This window comes from Porites lutea, chromosome 8 (genome assembly GCF_958299795.1).
Source record: "Porites lutea chromosome 8, jaPorLute2.1, whole genome shotgun sequence".
Lineage (NCBI taxonomy): Eukaryota > Metazoa > Cnidaria > Anthozoa > Scleractinia > Poritidae > Porites > Porites lutea.
This window is the reverse complement of record NC_133208.1, coordinates 28,516,925-28,533,848: the sequence shown is the minus strand read 5'-3', so window position 1 is coordinate 28,533,848 and position 16,924 is coordinate 28,516,925. Positions and strand designations below refer to the sequence as shown.

The 16,924-nt window shown below is 42.4% G+C and overlaps 1 protein-coding gene across 2 annotated transcripts in view; it reads right to left on the bottom strand.

Annotated features, from left to right (window-relative positions):
* The window catches only part of LOC140946225 (E3 ubiquitin-protein ligase MIB2-like), a 33,146-nt gene extending 26,891 nt beyond the window's left edge, over positions 1 to 6,255 (bottom strand). For both annotated transcript variants that reach the window (XM_073395313.1, XM_073395314.1), the window contains exons 1-5: positions 5,956 to 6,255; positions 4,748 to 4,919; positions 2,631 to 2,859; positions 1,249 to 1,443; positions 254 to 358 (exon numbers count right to left, since the gene is read on the bottom strand). In XM_073395313.1, the coding sequence (XP_073251414.1) occupies positions 254 to 358; positions 1,249 to 1,443; positions 2,631 to 2,859; positions 4,748 to 4,919; positions 5,956 to 6,172 (918 nt within the window). In that variant the 5' untranslated portion in view covers positions 6,173 to 6,255. The remainder of the gene's footprint in view (positions 1 to 253; positions 359 to 1,248; positions 1,444 to 2,630; positions 2,860 to 4,747; positions 4,920 to 5,955) is intronic.
* Positions 6,256 to 16,924: the final 10,669 nt, after the last annotated feature.

Sequence of the window (16,924 nt, the reverse complement as noted above, 5' to 3'; positions counted from 1 at the left end):
AAAAATTTTAGGTTGTAGGCACTTTAAACTCTAAAATTTTTAAGATCAGAGACAGGCACTGGAAAAGTTAGTTAGAGGTGAAGATGTGTTTGTTATTCAACCAAAGGGGTCGGGAGAGAATCAAAGACCAGACCAGAAAGACGCCGAGGAAATCGAGCATTCTTTTGATCCTTAGCAAGAGAAAGTCTGCACTCAAGTGAGAGCAAGATAAGCACCACGGCAATAGGCGAGATAACGGACATTCCATACATACCTTAGTTATGGCTTGTGGATGGAAAACCCAACTTTGTAGTCCATAGCTAACGTGAACATCACCATCAGCGTCAATTTTAGATATTTTGCCAACTTTGCCTATGCACTACAAAGATGAGAAAGCTGGTTAAAATGTTTTCCTATGTACAGCATGAACGACAGAATCAATAGTTAGAATCATCTTGTACAGCATGTAGTATATATCACATTTCAATTAATAGTGCCACAGGGAAGTACTTCTCAGTAGCTCAATCCGTTTGAATGGTCACGCGTTAGGAGATAATTCAGACTCAACAGTTAGAACCACCTTGTACAGCATAATAAACAGTACCGGCGGAAAGTACTGCTCAGTAGCTTTCATTTGAATGTTCACACCACAGGATTTCATCCACAGACTCAAAAGTTAGACCCACCTTGTACAGCATAATAAACAGTACCGGCGGAAAGTACTGCTCAGTAGCTTTCATTTCATTGGTCAAAATTTAAGATTTTGTACCTAGACTCAAAAATTAGAGCTACACTGCAATTTTCGTGTTCCAGTTTCACTACCAGACCGCAAAGCTAACTTCAAACGACAAAGGACGCGTTTTCAACCGGCCGCTGAAAAATTTGAGCGGACACATCGCTCATACGGAATCGTTCAATATTTTCGCTCTGTTCACACGGACCTAACGAGCCAGGTTGAACGGCTAAGCGTATAAATTTTTTGTCCGTGTGAACGGAACCCCTAAACGCACAAATTTTAAACCAGTCGAAAATTATCAGCAAATGCCGTGTGGACGTAGATTGAGGCCGGACAAGATGTAAACACCTACATTCAAGTATTTCAATTCTAACCCTATTACAGTTCACAAAGTAACATTCACGGTACAGTTTTCTGATCCCCCTGTTTTCTAGCCTCCCACGCAGGCGTTTTTAGGGGAGCTCGTAGCTCCACTCACTAAAAACACCTGCGAGGGGGGCTACATGTTTTGTTAACTAAATCGTGATTCTTACGTTAGCCATGTCATCAACCCAGCCACCATGACCAGCAGACATCGCTCTCAACACCTCAGCATCCAAACACACAGATACCCGATCTCCGACACGCAATCGATTTGAATCGAGTCGCCGTCTATTTTCTCCGAATTTCGCCAAACATTCACGATAGTATGGCGGCCCAATCGCAGAGGATGAGCATTTAAGGTCCACCTTAGGAAATAACAAACACAGTAAACATTTTAGAAAAAGTATATATTGAAATGTTTCTAAAGTATGTCCAAGTACCAACGTTCCAAGTCAGCCGGAAAGTTTCCGCTAAAGGTTAAAGAGTGGCTCGAGGGAGATACTCAAAAAAATACTTATTATAGCAAAAATACCGCGATTCTGCGGAGAGCATTCAGTGTAGATGTCAACAGAGTAGCTTATCATTATTTCTCAACCTTACAAAACACGCTTTAAGACTGAAACATAGGAAATCACTACGTATACTGTGAAGAGCCGGAGAGTACCTGAGAATGCGAAATCGGGTCTCAAAATTTTGCGTAAACTAATCAGATTAGAAATCCTTCACAGAGCCGTAGCTAGCAGGGGAGCAAGGAAGGCTGCTGCCCCTCCCCCGACCTGTTGAGCTAGACACATCAAGTCTTTGGATGGATTTGTTTTCTTTAGACTCAGTTATTTTGATTAGAGTGACTTGCATATTCGAGGTCGATTTTTCGGAGACATATCTCATGACAAGTGCTGAAAATAGCATTTCGCAACCTCAGACCCCACTACAAGCCTGGTGCCTTCAGCTCGCGATAATGCCCCGCCCTGTTACAAAAAACCTAGCTACGGCCCTGCTTCGAGAGCTACACATTATTTAGGAAGCTGTATCGAACACACAGCATAGCGTTTCTATGATTTCCAGACAGCTACATGTACCTGGGGCATCTGGTCACCACGCCACCAGAAGCGAGATTCGGCAAAATTTAGGCAAGGATGCGAATAAAGAAAGAAAATGACATTTGGGATAGCGACGAAAGAAGTTTGGGATGCGCAATTCCCGTGAAAAAGCCGAAAACTATTAGGGATTACTACTAGTATTCCTTCTACCCAAGGACAATTACAAAATGGAATCAACTCCCAAGGGAAACAGCATTGTCCAATTCAATGGCTGCTTTTGAAAATGCAATTTCAAACATTTATCAACACTTCTAATCATTACTTTTGCGCTTAAAAACGCCATTTCAGACACTTGTTTTTCCTTTTTAGAGCGATCTAAAATGCTCAGTGTCGAGCGACAGACCTAAATTGTAAATAAATAAAAAAATAAATACAACAAAAAGGTTCGGGAATGCAGAATCAGGATCACCGCTTCCAGATCCAGTTCAAGGCATTTATTTACCAAAACTTACCTCTCCCATGTGACCTGTTCTGTAGGTGTTCCTGCTAAGCAGATTCCACATGACATTGGCACCTGCCCTCTCCACTCCATTCCAAGAAGTTATTTCTGTTAATTGCCCAACATTACCTCCACCATCTTGGTGTCCCCATTTCCAATCTCGTCCACGCGTCACTCGAGCACCCGGAAAAAGGCCTCTTGATTGTTGCTTGGTGAAGTTCGAGCGTTTTCCAACTGGGATTCTAAGAAGAAAAAAATATCTACTCAAATTCGCACATCAGCAGTGATAACCTACACACTGACGAGAAACGAAAATTGAATCATTCACCAACGTGGAAATGATTTGAGGGATGAGGCTGAGGGTCGACTTGAAAACCTGTGCATACCTCTGGAAAAATCCTCATGACTATTAAAATCGCCAATAAATCAAAAACAGTCATGGAGCTATTAAAACGGGCTAAATGAAAGAGCGTGCAAATTTTGTTAGTAAAGCCGAATCATCACATCCAGCCAGAGCACTCTCTCTGAACTGGTTCTTATTTGTACCGTGCCTAATTCATCAAATTTCAGCCTGAGTTTCTTAGCCCTTTCACCGACTCCTAGAAGAGACCAAAGTCATTTTAACTAAAATTCCACTTATTTCATTTTCTAAAATGAAAATAGCATCTTGTGAAAGTACTACCCAAGAGGTTTTCATTTGAATGTTCGCACTAGTCCACAAGTCTCATTTCGTCCATAGTCTCATCAGATAGAACTACATACTAAATAAATAGCACCAACTGAAAGTACTACTGGAGAAGTTTCATTTGAATGGTCACACCAAAGGATTTCATCCAGAAATTCAAAAGGTAGAGGAACTACAAACTAAATAAACAGTAGCATGAGAAAGTACTGCTGAAGAAGTTTCATTTGAAAGGTCACACCATAGGATTTCATCCAGAAATTCAAAAGGTAGAGGAACTACAAACTAAATAAACAGTAGTATGAGAAAGTACTGCTGAAGAAGTTTCATTTGAATGGTCACACTACAGGAATTCATCAAAAGACTCAAACGTTGAGAACCACCTCACAAGACTTCATCATTCACTCTGGCAGTGAAAGGGCTAATCCACTTGACTTTTTTTTAAGGGTGTTGACTGTATTATTAAATTTGTCTCACAAAACTGTCCATATCAGCTCAACACCTACACTGGCTGAGTCTCAAGTGTAGCGTCAAAGTGGTCAATACAGCACATGCACTGTAAAAGCCCGTAAGCTTAAGGATAGTCTATCAGTACTCCATTTGGTGAGCTGATCCATATCTATATTTATAGTGCTTAAACAGTAACTCCATGATTTCAAGTCATAATTGAAGTACTAAACTTATTTCATACTAATATGCATTATACAGCAACACTCTTCATTTTAATTTTTTACCTATTGTCTTTTAAGAATCTTATTGTATCTTTTTGTAGTTTTACAGTCAAACCGGGAAAACTATGAACACCAGAAATATTTCTGTAAAGTTACTGTGTTGTAGGAAAACTGAACCACAATCAAGAACCTTAATAAGTTTGTGGTTTTGGGCTAGTTCGCATGTCCTGATCTTTGCTGTGATTGGTCATAACACAATAAACATTCCAGGGATATTTCAAGTGTTCACGGTTTTCCCAGTCGTACCGTAATTGTAGTTGTATATTGTAAGTAATTATCATAGTTGACTGTATTGTAATTATTTTTACATGACCCTACAGGCACTGAGCTTTAAATCCGATCGTGTTTAACCCTTTAAGTCCCAATAGTGATAAAGATCAATTTTCTCTTAACAATATCCATACACTGTCAAGAGATAAGTTATGAGAATTAATAGATTGATCATCCAAGAGAAAATGCCTTGATCTATTATCAAATTCTCACAACTAATTCTTTCAGGAAATGTATGGTGATCAGTTTGGAGAATTTCTATGTGGATACCGGGGCTTGATAATGATGACGATTACCCTTTCCTTGTACTCATAGATAAAAACTGTTACATGTAGTTGTATACTGGATCAGTTCCTTTTAAGTGTTACAGGAACAAGCATAAACCTTCTGACAAAGGCGAGGGAAAAGAAGAGACTAAATTAAACCCATTAGGTACATTATACTTACCCATCTCCACCTGAAATGTCAAAACGTAGGAATGAATGATGCATGTTATGCACGTCATTCATGAAGCATGGTGAACAGAGATCATAGTTTGGACAGTCTGCACATTTCCACCTTGTTCCAGCAAGAGGAGATTGCTTACAGCCATCACATTTGACAGAAGTGTGCTTCACACCTACAGCAGCATCGAGACAGCATTTCAGAATAGTTACTTCCTAGGCATAGGGTACATGTGCGCCTTATACACAGTCTTACTTTTATCTTACTCTTTCATAAAATGCCACATAAATTGTGAAAATAATATAATCAATCTGTCCTACACAAGTCCCATTAATCACAAAATTAAGGATCAAATAATATGAGGAAAAGCCAAAAAAGAGAAAATGCTTTAGAAAAAAAATTGTAAATTTATATGGGTAAGAAATAAATGATCAGAAAAATGTGTATTCTTGTTGATCCCTGAATTTTTTTCTTATGACTGTAAACATCACCAAGTCGCTGAATCCCGGATGTGTACTTCCGCCTTCAGTGTTGTCGTCCCCACAAAGGTATAAAAAGACGCTTACTCAGAAATATCTTGACAGTATTAAAGTACAGTATAATTTGTGTCTTCAACCATAACCTCTGCAAGCGTGTTCTGATATAGTTGCATATCGAAAGGGTGTTACTAAACTCAGGCAATTCCTTATCAACACTTTGACAAAAACGATCAACAAACGGCATGGTTTACATGACTTCAAAAACATATACGCTGCATGAACTTGACTTCGATGACGGAGACTGATTTAAAATGGGATCAGATATATGTGTTCATCATTAGTACTAATTTCGAGCTCACAAGGGCAGCGAGAACCTTACATTACAACTAAGAAAACAGTTATAGCTACTTGACGGTGGATTTCATCAGCCCGTGTCGACCAGCTAATCACCAGCTTCGTCAATATGCAAATTCCATTTAGAATCCAAATCTTTGAGTTTTGCAGACGTAATTTAGCTTTTTTATCGTTACGTTGTTGGGAAGAAATAGAGAAATCCAAATTGGCACCGACAAATTCGGGTGAAAGATTCAGTGATAAAAGAGTGGTGTAACAACGTAAACATATTTACTCGTCTTCGTAGGTCAAAATTGAAAGTGGCCTGAAACAGATTGGAACACTCTTGTTCTAAAGGGAAAAATTTGTGACCAAATCGAAAGTGAATAATTTACTTGCCTGCTTGAGCACAGTCCAAAATCCGAAGATCAAACTTTTCCGAATGTCCAGCGCGGTAATTAGCCTGTCTTCCAGAATCCCAAACAACTAAAACAGTTCCATCGGGAAGGTTTCTATCTTGACCATGTTGTACCACGGTTCCAACATTTCCTTCTCCTCCATCCTGGTCTCCCCACATCCAGTCCGGACCACGGACTACACGTGAGCCGACTTCCATTTTCTTATTTCTCGTCTATCAAGATCTTAGTTGCGGGTAACGAGACAAAAAAGGAACACCTTTTAGGTGACCGCCATTTTGAATTTGGTACAAACACGAAGTTGCGTGACAGCAGTTTCTCACTTCCGGGAAAAATCCCCACGATGACGTACCCTACTACGGAGCGTTCTAACGGTAACGAGGAAAAACCTAAAACAAGAAAACGTTCAAAAGGACCAAAATGAACAGTCAGAAAACCGTTGTTTTCTTTGTTTTTACTAAAAAAAAGCAAAGAAATAAAAAGTCTGCCAGAAGGTTAAAGGCCAGAAGTAAACGAGAAAAACAAAGAACTTAACTGATACTTAATGAAATTTCGCGGGTCTTAATTTCGCGCGTGATTGCAAAAGTCACAAAACTAATACCCCGCGAATACAAATCCTCGCAAACTTTAATACACATGGAGAAAATTAAAATCACAAAACAAAATGATTTTCATGTTATAACAAAAACGTATCTAGTACAGTATATGTGTCGGCAAATACACACATTATTAACTGGTAAGCGAATTCCATGCCCATCACCTAAAATTTTTTATTTCCTTATCTGAAACTATACCTTATTAAAATAACTTCTGCGAAAAAATTTTGCGATTTGAACAAAACCCGATTTTTTTTTACAATTTTTTCAAAACGTTCAAATTTGCCGCCATTTTACACACCATTCGTCTTAGTCTTCTCTCGGAGTATGACGTACTTTAAGGAACACGTGACCTTATCGACAGGAAAACATTAAGAGTTCTGATAGGTTTTTCTTTTTCAGAAAAACTTTCTTCTTACGAAGACATTGTGATTCAATTCTTACTTGAAATTGATCTTTTTTGTGTACAGCTGGTGAAGGCAAAGTAATGCGAGTTCCTTAATTACGTCACATGACGTCATATGTGAGCTTGCTAGTTTGCATGATCAGCGGCGCGAGTGTACCGCAAAAATGTAGACTTCAAAAAATTGTAAAAAAATCGGCTTTTGTTCGAATCGCAAAATTTTTTCGCAGAAGTTATTTTAATAAGGTATAGTTTCAGATGAGAAAATAGAAAATTTTAGGTGATGGGCACAAGATTTCCAGTTTACCTTCAAACCCAATTTTTACGTAAATGTTCACACTTTTGAGCATTTGAGCAGACTGAGCAGGAAAAACAGCTTTTCCGCTCTTTCACTGTGCTATCATATCTGAACGCCTGGAAGAGGCTACGAATTCCACATCGGCTAAAATATGCTGATCGTAATCTACGATCAGGCAAGATTTTTCCCTTTGCGTATCCATCAAATTTTGCCCTTCCCGAAAAAAAAGAACGTCCGATCGCAGGTTAAAACATGCCATAACATGACTTCATTATTTATATAGCGCAAAATACATGGCTATATGATCAAATGCGCTTTACATTACAATGCTTATAATATTACAATGAAATGGATAAAAAAAATTTACAGCTCTTCTAAATAGTTAATAAATGGATACTAGATTAGCCTGTTCCCGGCGTTCAGATACTGTAGAGCGCGGGGAAACTGTTCACGAACAAAAGAAAACGAGGGGAGACTAGAGGGGGAAAGCGATTAACCCCCCTCGTCCCCCCCCCCCCTCCTCCTCCCGTTTTCCCGATGTACAATTTATAAACTCGCTCCCCACTGACCGCCCCGCCGCGCTCTACTATTCCCAGTGCTCGCTCGTGCAACACGGGCCTTATTTTCTGTCCAATTACTCGCTAGAGTTGTATTTACAGGCGTGTGTTTAGTAATCTCCCTCGGGAGTCAATTTCTGTATTTAATAAACTCGTGTGTAAGGGATTTTGTCCAGTTTAGATGCAAGCGCCAGCTGAGAGGATCTTTCCTGCGTCACGTCTTAATGGCCGAAGAACAACTTCCACATCCCGTTGTGGTTTTACCTCCTGATGTTCCGGTACCCGAAGAACTGCCCGTAGCTCCACCAGCCGCCGCCCCTGTTGTTGTTCCTGCCGCGGCTCCAGCGGTCGAGAATCCTGCGAATGCGGTTGACGCTGCTCCGCAAGAGGTAATTGTTCGTCAGTTCAATTCTTCGTTTACCCCTAGAAGTAGCTTAAATCAGGTTTCTCGCGTCTCTGGTTTTACCTAGTTGGCTTTTTCTTGTCGGTTTTCTCGTCGGTCGTGGCCGGCGTCAGAGAATGCTCTCTCCACGTGTTTATTGACGGTTGGGGCCGTTAAATTTTTGTTTCCTTGACTAAACTCGTTTCTTTGGCAAGTTGGTTCTCAGTTAGCCCACATCCTTTTTCCCTTTCGCTCGGTAGTGGCCGGGAATGAGTTTTTACCGCTCAATGTTCTCTCTCGCTTTAATTTTTATTTTTATTTTTATTTTTATTTTTTGCGCTATATCTTTGCCTGTTTTGAGTGTTTTGGTTGTACCCAAAGTAAGTTGTGTAAATTTCTTTGTGCTCGTTTTCTACTTTTCGCGTTTCATTCTCGGTCGTGGCCGAGTTTATCTAGTGTTCCGATTCTACTCTAGGCGATTTATTTCTCTCCGGCATTCCCTTCCTTTTTATTCATTTTATTTTTTGTCGTTTTTGCTTTCTTGCCGTGTTTATTTAGGCTGTGGCCTAAAGCGCAGTCCGGTTGTCTCGGGGGACTTAGCTTTTCATTGTTTGCGCTTTTTTCTTGATGAGGCTGAGAAAATTCCGTGCTTATTTCTCGGTGGAGGCTGAGAAAATTCCGTGCTTTTTTCTCGGTGGAGGCTGAGAAAATTCCGTGCTTTTTTCTCGGTGGGGGCTGATAAAATTATGTGCCTTTTCTCGGTGGGCTGAGAACATTTTGTTTTTTTTTTGTTTGTTTGTTTTGTTTTGTTTGGAAGGCCGATGTGTCTGGTCGGAAAATAGGTGGGAAAAAGTTGCAATTCCCACTCGTCGTTTGTGTTGAATTGATGATGCCCTAACTAGGAAGAAATCTATTTTGTTTACGCCTGTCTCCGGTTATGTATGGACATATATATACATAACTGCAGACAGTACTTTTTCGCTTTTCTTTGTGTCTTTTGTCGCTATTTTTATTTTTATTTCTTGTTTCATCCTCTAAGAACCGCGATCGAGATAATATTATGTTCCGCCGTTCCTCCTCAGTGTTATTGTTTTCGGTGTCGGCAGCCAGTGGGACTTGTTTATTTTCCCTCGCCTCATGGGTTATTTTCGTTGCCACCTGTTAATTAGACCTTTCCTTTTTTTTCTCTCTGTTTGCTATTTTAAGTTGGCCCAGCAAGTGCGAGAACTGAGAGAACAGTTGAACACCCTTAAGGAAGGCTCAGGCAAGGGTGCAGATGTAACGATTACCCTCCAACTGGTTCGGCAACTTGCGTCTGCTCCTCGTCACTTAAGAGATCCTTATGCCATTCTGGCAGCCCTTCAGAAGCTTGCTGATGAGGCGCGGGTTTCTGGTGACCCGTCGGCCCCGCGATATGAAGCAATTCTTCGCCAGACCAGACCCCTCTCCTCTTCCGTGGAGTTTGGTGATATCATTATTCGTCTCGTTGGCAGTAAAGAGGAGAGCGAGGTTGCCAATTCTATCGCCAAGATGTCCAGACAACGGGGCTCCAGTGGTTTCCATCCCTATGCAAGATGGAATACGCCGCAACGCTCGTCCTCTTATGTTCGAGGTGTTCCGCCTCGCGGCTCTCGTAGGGGGCGTGGAGTCTGTTTTAACTGTGGTCAACGCGGGCATTTCCAAAGGCAGTGTACTTCTTTTTTATCTTAAGAAATTGTCATTAAAGTTGTGTGGGAATTACCTTTGCTTTCATTTATTTTCTCTTAGCTGTTACTCTTCCCTTGCGTACCAGTATTGTCGTGCCTTGGGTGCGGGTGTCTAATGCCTTTTATGCCTCTTTGAGGTTGCTTAAGGCCGGCAATTCTGGTGGGCTTCCCTCGCTCTCCCTCTTAGGTTTCCGTTGTTTTGTTTCAGGAATCGCTTCCTTGTGTCTCGTTCGATCCTGAGTTCTTTGCGTCTATTTCTTGTGAACCACCGCCTAGTGTCACGCAGAAGTGGTGTAACTGGGAGGGCAAGCCCACCAGTTTTGTCGGCCCAGTCCCCTCGCCTCAACAGGTGGCTGCCTTACGCGTTCAAGCTAGTCCACGCATGCTCACTTTCAGAGACCTGTCTTTTTTTGTTCCTGGTCAGCTTCATAACAACTTAGCTCAATGGGAGTTCATTGCTGAACATTTTCCTCCTCAAAGGGAGCCAATGTGTTTTGTCCGAGATAAAGTGAATGTTGCGTCCTTCGTTGTTCCCTTTAAAGGCAAGTTCGCGGGAAAATTTTTCAATTCACCATCTCCCCCTAAGATGGAATTTCCTAATAGCCCTATTTGTGCTCAGTTTGAGGAATTTATTTCCTCTACTATAATAGATCGCGTTAAAAACGGCTCTCTTGTATTTTGGGGCAGGGTAGGACAAGTTGAAGCTCCTCATCTTGTTATGCCTATAACTGTTGAGCCTTCGAAGCCAAGAATGTGTCACGATGAACGGTTCCTAAATTTGTGGATCAAAGATTGCCCCTTTTCCCTAGATTACCTTTCTGATCTTCCAAGATACGTTGGTTCTGGTCATTATCAGATTGTATGTGATGACAAAAGTGGCTATGACCATATTTGTCTTTCCCCCTCCAGCAGGACCCTATTTGGACTTAAGTGGAAGGCCTGTTATTTCGTGTACAATACCCTTCCCTTCGGGTGGAAGGCGAGTGCGTATGTGTATCACACAACTGGTTTATTGGCAACAAGTTATATAAGAACTTTGGGCGTTCCCTGTTCCCAGTACATCGATGATCGCCATGCAGGACAGCTTATGGTTCGCAGGGACCCCAATCTTCCAGTTTGGTCCGACTTTGAATTAGCTGAGGCGGCGGCTTTTATTGTTGTTTCAGTTCTTACTTCGCTGGGGTATACCCTTGCTTTGTCGAAGTCGTCCCTCGTCCCTTCCCAGCGCGTGCGTTTTTTGGGTTACCTTTGTGACTCTCTTTTGTTAGCGTTCGTCCTTCCAGAAGACAAGAAGCTCAAGTTTAAGACCTTAAGAGAATCTATTCTGTCCCAAGATACCGTGGATCTTAAAACTCTGCAACGTTTTGCGGGCAAAACCACCTCGTTTTCTATCGCGGTACCCGCGGCTCGACTTTATACTCGCGCCTCGTTCCGTGCTATCTCATCCTGCATCAAGTCCCCTCATAAGTCCATTAAAGTCTCGGGCGATTTGCGAAGTGAAATCCTTCGCTGGAGATTTCTGGACAACTGGCAAGGTTGTCTCCCCTGGTTCGAAGAGAGGCATGTTGTCATGACTATGTATTCTGATGCATCCAACTCTGGCTGGGGTGGTGTCTTTCCCGATGAATCTGGCAATTCCATTGAAGTACGCGACTACTGGACACCCTACGATCGCTCCCAGCCGATTGTCAACAGGGAGGCCCTGGCCCTCAAGAATGCCATTCTGGCTGGCGCGGGATCTCTTGCGGCCTCCCGAGTTGACGCTCACGTGGACAGTCTTCCCTTAGTTCGTGCATGGTCCAATCAGGGTGGTAAGAGCAAAGCTCTTTCCGACGTCATCCAAGCCATCTATGAAACCACTTTGAGGTTTAATATCGCCCTGTCCTTAGTATATGTCCCCTCGAGGGATAATCCAGCAGACACCCCCTCCAGGGCCCTCTCGAACAGTGATTGCATGCTGTCTCCTCGTCTTTGGAGAGAAGTCGAGCGGTGTTGGGGCCCTCATTCCATCGATCTAATGGCTTTAGATTCTAATGCTCCCCGTGACTCTCATGGCGTCCGTTTGAGACATTTCACCCCCTGGCCTAGTGTGGAGTCTGCTGGAGTCAATATTTTCGCTCAAACCCTCCAGCCCACGGACAACGCGTACGTTTTCCCTCCTTTGGCTTTGGTTGGGATAGTCCTGCGCTTTTTATCCTCCCAGCCTTGTCCTTTTACCTTAGTTACTCCTGATCCTCATCCCCGTCGTTACTGGTGGCCTATTATTTCAGGCCGATCTACAGATTCGGTCCGCCTTGGTGCTTTGGGCGACCTTGACGTACTTTTGTTTCCTACTCCCAATGGCTCATTCCTTACCAAGCCTTTACCTTGGGACCTTTGGGCGTTTAGGGTATGTCCTAATCCCTGTATTTCTGTTTAGAGTTTGTTTTCGGTCCCCCGCGTTTGGCGCCCAGCTGTACAGTGTAACGAATGCTCGTATCCAAATGATGACTGTTTCCAGTTCTGTCAGAGATGTGGGCTCCAAAGATATGGTTCTAATGCTTTGGGTCCCTCCTCCAAGAAGTTTAAGATTGACTTAGAACAGTTAGAAGCCAGAATTAAAGATCTCGACTCCGTCAGAGCCTCTACAGCCTACCAACGCCAGAAATCACAGTTGGAGGCGGAATTTTCGGGTTTCCTGGCATCTTTGCAACCACGCAAGAGCCTATTTTCCGCCACACCGAGGGACATTGTCAGATTTTTGGTCTGGAAAGATGGGAAGGGCAAAACGATGGTGCACAAAGACTCGTGTCAGTTCTTCGGTTTACACGGCAAACAGACCTGTAACTGTCCCACTCGGTTATCTGCTGGCACAGTGGACTCCCTTATCGGAAAACTGCGATCTATTTTCAATGCGTTGGGCCGTACCAGTGACTGGGATGATCGCTTTGGTTCTGGAAATCCTGCCTCGAACTTATGCGTCAAGCAGTATCTTAAATCTATTCGATCGGAGCAGTCACAGGCCAGGGTATCTCCGAAGCAAGCCACCCCCGTCTTCTTTGACAAGTACAAGAAGCTCGTGTACCACCTAAGGCAACTTCTGTTAGGTAAAAACATTTCACCTTCGGAACGTTACATTTATGCTCGGGATCTTGCCTTTTTCTCGCTCGATTTCTTCTCTGGCGACAGGGCATCTGATCTTGGTAGAATTAAGACGGTTGACGTGTTAAAACATCCTGACGGCTCCAACCTCCTTTTCCACCAACGTGTAGGCAAAACTCTGAGAGGGAAGACTTCGAGAGCGTTCGCTGTTAAACAAACTGCTAATCTAGCTATTTGCCCCGTGCGAAATCTCCAGTTCTTCGTCGAACTCTGTAATTCAATGCGGCTTGACCTTTCCGCTGGTTTTCTTTTTCGTCCAACTTCCAAAAAAGGTGGCGTCGTTAATGCTCCCCTTCTCGCCTCTACTGTTCAAGCCAGACTTGTCAAGTACCTTTCATCTCTCGGCATCAATGATGGTGAAACTGTGCACGGTTTTAGATCTGGAACCTCCATCCTTCTTAGACTTCTCGGAGTGTCTAGAGAGGATGTTGCTAAGCACATTGGCTGGAAGTCTACTGCATTGGTTGGCTACTATACTCAAGTGGACAAGGTTATGTCTGCCGATACCTCTTCCAATACCTTGGCTTGTAGTACGGTTGACTTTGGACGTGGCTCTTCGGCAGAACTTCTCGGGAACACTTTCCGTAAACTTAACTGTCTTGCTGGTTTTACGCCGGCCTTTTTATAAATTTTTTCTTGTCTTCATTGTATTTTCATTTTATTTTTGGGATTTGGGAGTGTGAGTTACGGGTGCATGGGGTTGGGGAGGCTGGTTGTCGCCTTTCACTTCATCTAGGGCTGTCCGCGCCTCCGAGCCAAGGACTCGCATGTCCCGTAACTTATCTCTTGAGTTCCCAGGCCTTTGTTGGGCGAGCGTCCACTGGGAATAGATTACTATTCCCAGTGCTCGCTCGTGCAACACGGGCCTTATTTTCTGTCCAATTACTCGCTAGAGTTGTATTTACAGGCGTGTGTTTAGTAATCTCCCTCGGGAGTCAATTTCTGTATTTAATAAACTCGTGTGTAAGGGATTTTGTCCAGTTTAGATGCAAGCGCCAGTTGAGAGGATTCCTGCGGTATCCCCTTCTGGGGGAGGGGGGGTTCCACTGGTAGGGTCATCTGTTTCCCCTCCCTCCCCCCCTAATTTTACTCTTATCTGGGTCTAGCCCTTTCGCCTCCTCGCCTGCGGACTCGCATGTCCCGTAACTTATCTCTTGAGTTCCCAGGCCTTTGTTGGGCGAGCGTCCACTGGGAATAGATTACTATCTGAACGCCTGGAACAGGCTCATACTAGATAAAAATATCATATATATATATGCATGCCGAAAATTTATTTTGAAATACTATAGGTTATGATAAGCTAAAAGCTAATTTAAAATGATGAGTTTTTAGCCGCGCCATAAAAGTTTTGAGACTGCCCAAAGCTCTCAACCCGTCTGGTTACTGCCGATTGCGAATCCCAACTCCGTCCAATACCAAATTTCGCTCCAAAGGGAAGAAAGGGATGTTCGTCTTCACTTTTAGGAGAGGAGATTTTGGTCTCACTTAGGGTATCAATGAGGCAAGAGAGGAGGAGTTTGTTATCCTTGCTTGGGATTGAGCGTAAAGAACAGTGCCACCTTTAAAAAACCGCGTCATACTTTTGCAGTGTTTTCCCCATTTGGGGGGGGGGGGGGGCACAAGAAGGCCACGCCTAGATTAGTTTCTTTTAGGGGGTTAACTCTAAATTTCGGCCCACCATCCGCGTCGCTGTTATATAACAGCCACCCTAGGTGTACCGCTTACCATTTTGCATTTAATCTGAAAACTCAAATTTTGAATTTCAAATCAGAGCTAAAACCTGCATTTGGAAAAACTGAGCTACTGGGGACACTCACGAGTAACGAGTCTGTCACGCAATCATGTCTAATGACACACAACAAAGCGCGGGGTTTTGTGGTTTGTTTGTTTGTTGGATGGTTTTTTTGTTCTGTTTTTTTGTTGTTGTTTTAGTTTTTTTTTAAAGCTTGAGCGTTTATGAAACATACGTATATGTCATCAAACTTTACGAAGAAGGACACAAGTCTATATATCAGTTTTAATTGTAACTGTCCGTTTCGTTCCTCTTTTTTGCTCTTTCCCAGCTTAAAGGGACACAGTCAGCTATGTGACCGCGCTGACCTGGACACTACTTTTGCCAGTTTGAAAAGCGTTTACCTCAACCCGAAATTAAATCTACGCGTTGGATACATCTAGAAATCCGCTTCAATCTGGCCTAGTATTTTATTCGATCCTCGATCTTTTACTGAACATCTCTTTTTGAGAAAACTTTTACTCATCCTATTACGTTATTTTATCATACTTGGTTAAAAACAGTCAGCTGAACAGTATTCAAAGGAACATGAAACGGAAGAGGTGAGAAACGCGTAGGCGCCGGGTGGGAGAAATCGCCTTCGTTTACCAAAATAACAAGAGAAATGAATCAGTGACATTGGCGCCCAGATAATTGCTATGTATATTTGGAAAAACGATGGAAAAGGTTTCATATATTTGGAAAATCAAGCTTTCTCGACCGTGAACCGTGCAATTTCTCACCTCTACTAATGTTCGAATTCGGAAGTATTCGTCGATGTTTGGCTTTCCCTGGAAAAATCCATCGGTGAATTCTCAATAGTATATAAAAAAAAATGAGTGCTCTGATATGGCTTAGGGCCTATAATCACGATTTTTAGCTTGTAACTACAATAGTTCAACTCTACAGAGTATTCCGGAAACGCTTTTGTTTCACGCGCGTTTTGTGACATGTCTGAGACATGCAAATCAGCTAAGATATGGTATCTAATGAGCATGTGCATCAGCTGACTGTGTCCCTTTAATTTTGCACAAAACTCGCGCGGAAACCCTTGCTACGCAGGCAGGGGGCAGGCGTATCTTATCTTATTTGCTATCTTTAGCAACAAGTGTGAGCCTAGCCTGATGTAGACTGCGATTAGTCCCTCCAGGAATAATAGAGCGAGCAAAAGACGAGACTTTCGTTCGTGCTCTCGCTCACTCTACAATCACCGTGAAAAATCAGAGGAACTACTCGTATCCTAAGCATGGTCCTTTTCTAACAGATGAATGAATAACTGGGTTATTTTCAGTAGAGTTAAAAAAACTGTAGCGCTGTGTGGATGAGGGAGTAAAAATATAAAACACAAAAACTAAATTTATCATACGTGAACATGTTACCCTCCCTCAATCTCTACTCCACTCCACTACACTCTACGTGAAGATGGTTTTTTCTCACAATTTTAAAGCCACACCGAGTCATCACCATCAAAATCAAAATAGATGCCAGGAGCTCCTGATGAATACATGACCATCCTTTCATATTTTATTGATGTTTAACGGATGTACTATTGTGGAAATTTTACATCTGATTGTGTTTTAAGATATCTACAACAAATGCCAGGGATAATTCATAAACATAGGCTGGGCAACTCCGTAATAAAATAAGTGCAAATTTGCTGCAGTATATATAAATATAAGATACAGTTGAGGCATGCGCGATAAATAAATATTGACGAAATAAAATAGCTCCAGTCACCTAAGCACGCGCATGAAAAGTACTGAAGTAGGGCAACCGTGCGTGTGGAGATAGTGCGTCCTCTTCCTTCACGCGCACGCGGGCTTATTATTATCTCGGGTTCGAGTTCCTTGCGCGGAAGCATGTTCCGCAAGACGAAACGACTACAACTTAATTCCCTGCAAACGATTTTTACCAAGAGCCTTGACTACCATAAATATAACAATGTTTCTTCTTCACAATTTGCACCAACGGTAAGACAAATAATATTTATAATTATTATAAAGTATGCTAAGTGTAAAGAAGTCTCAAAGAGGTTCGACTTTCAAAGCAAAATTCGTTTCCTTTCAAGCATCCCTACGCAAAGACTGAATAGTGTAAC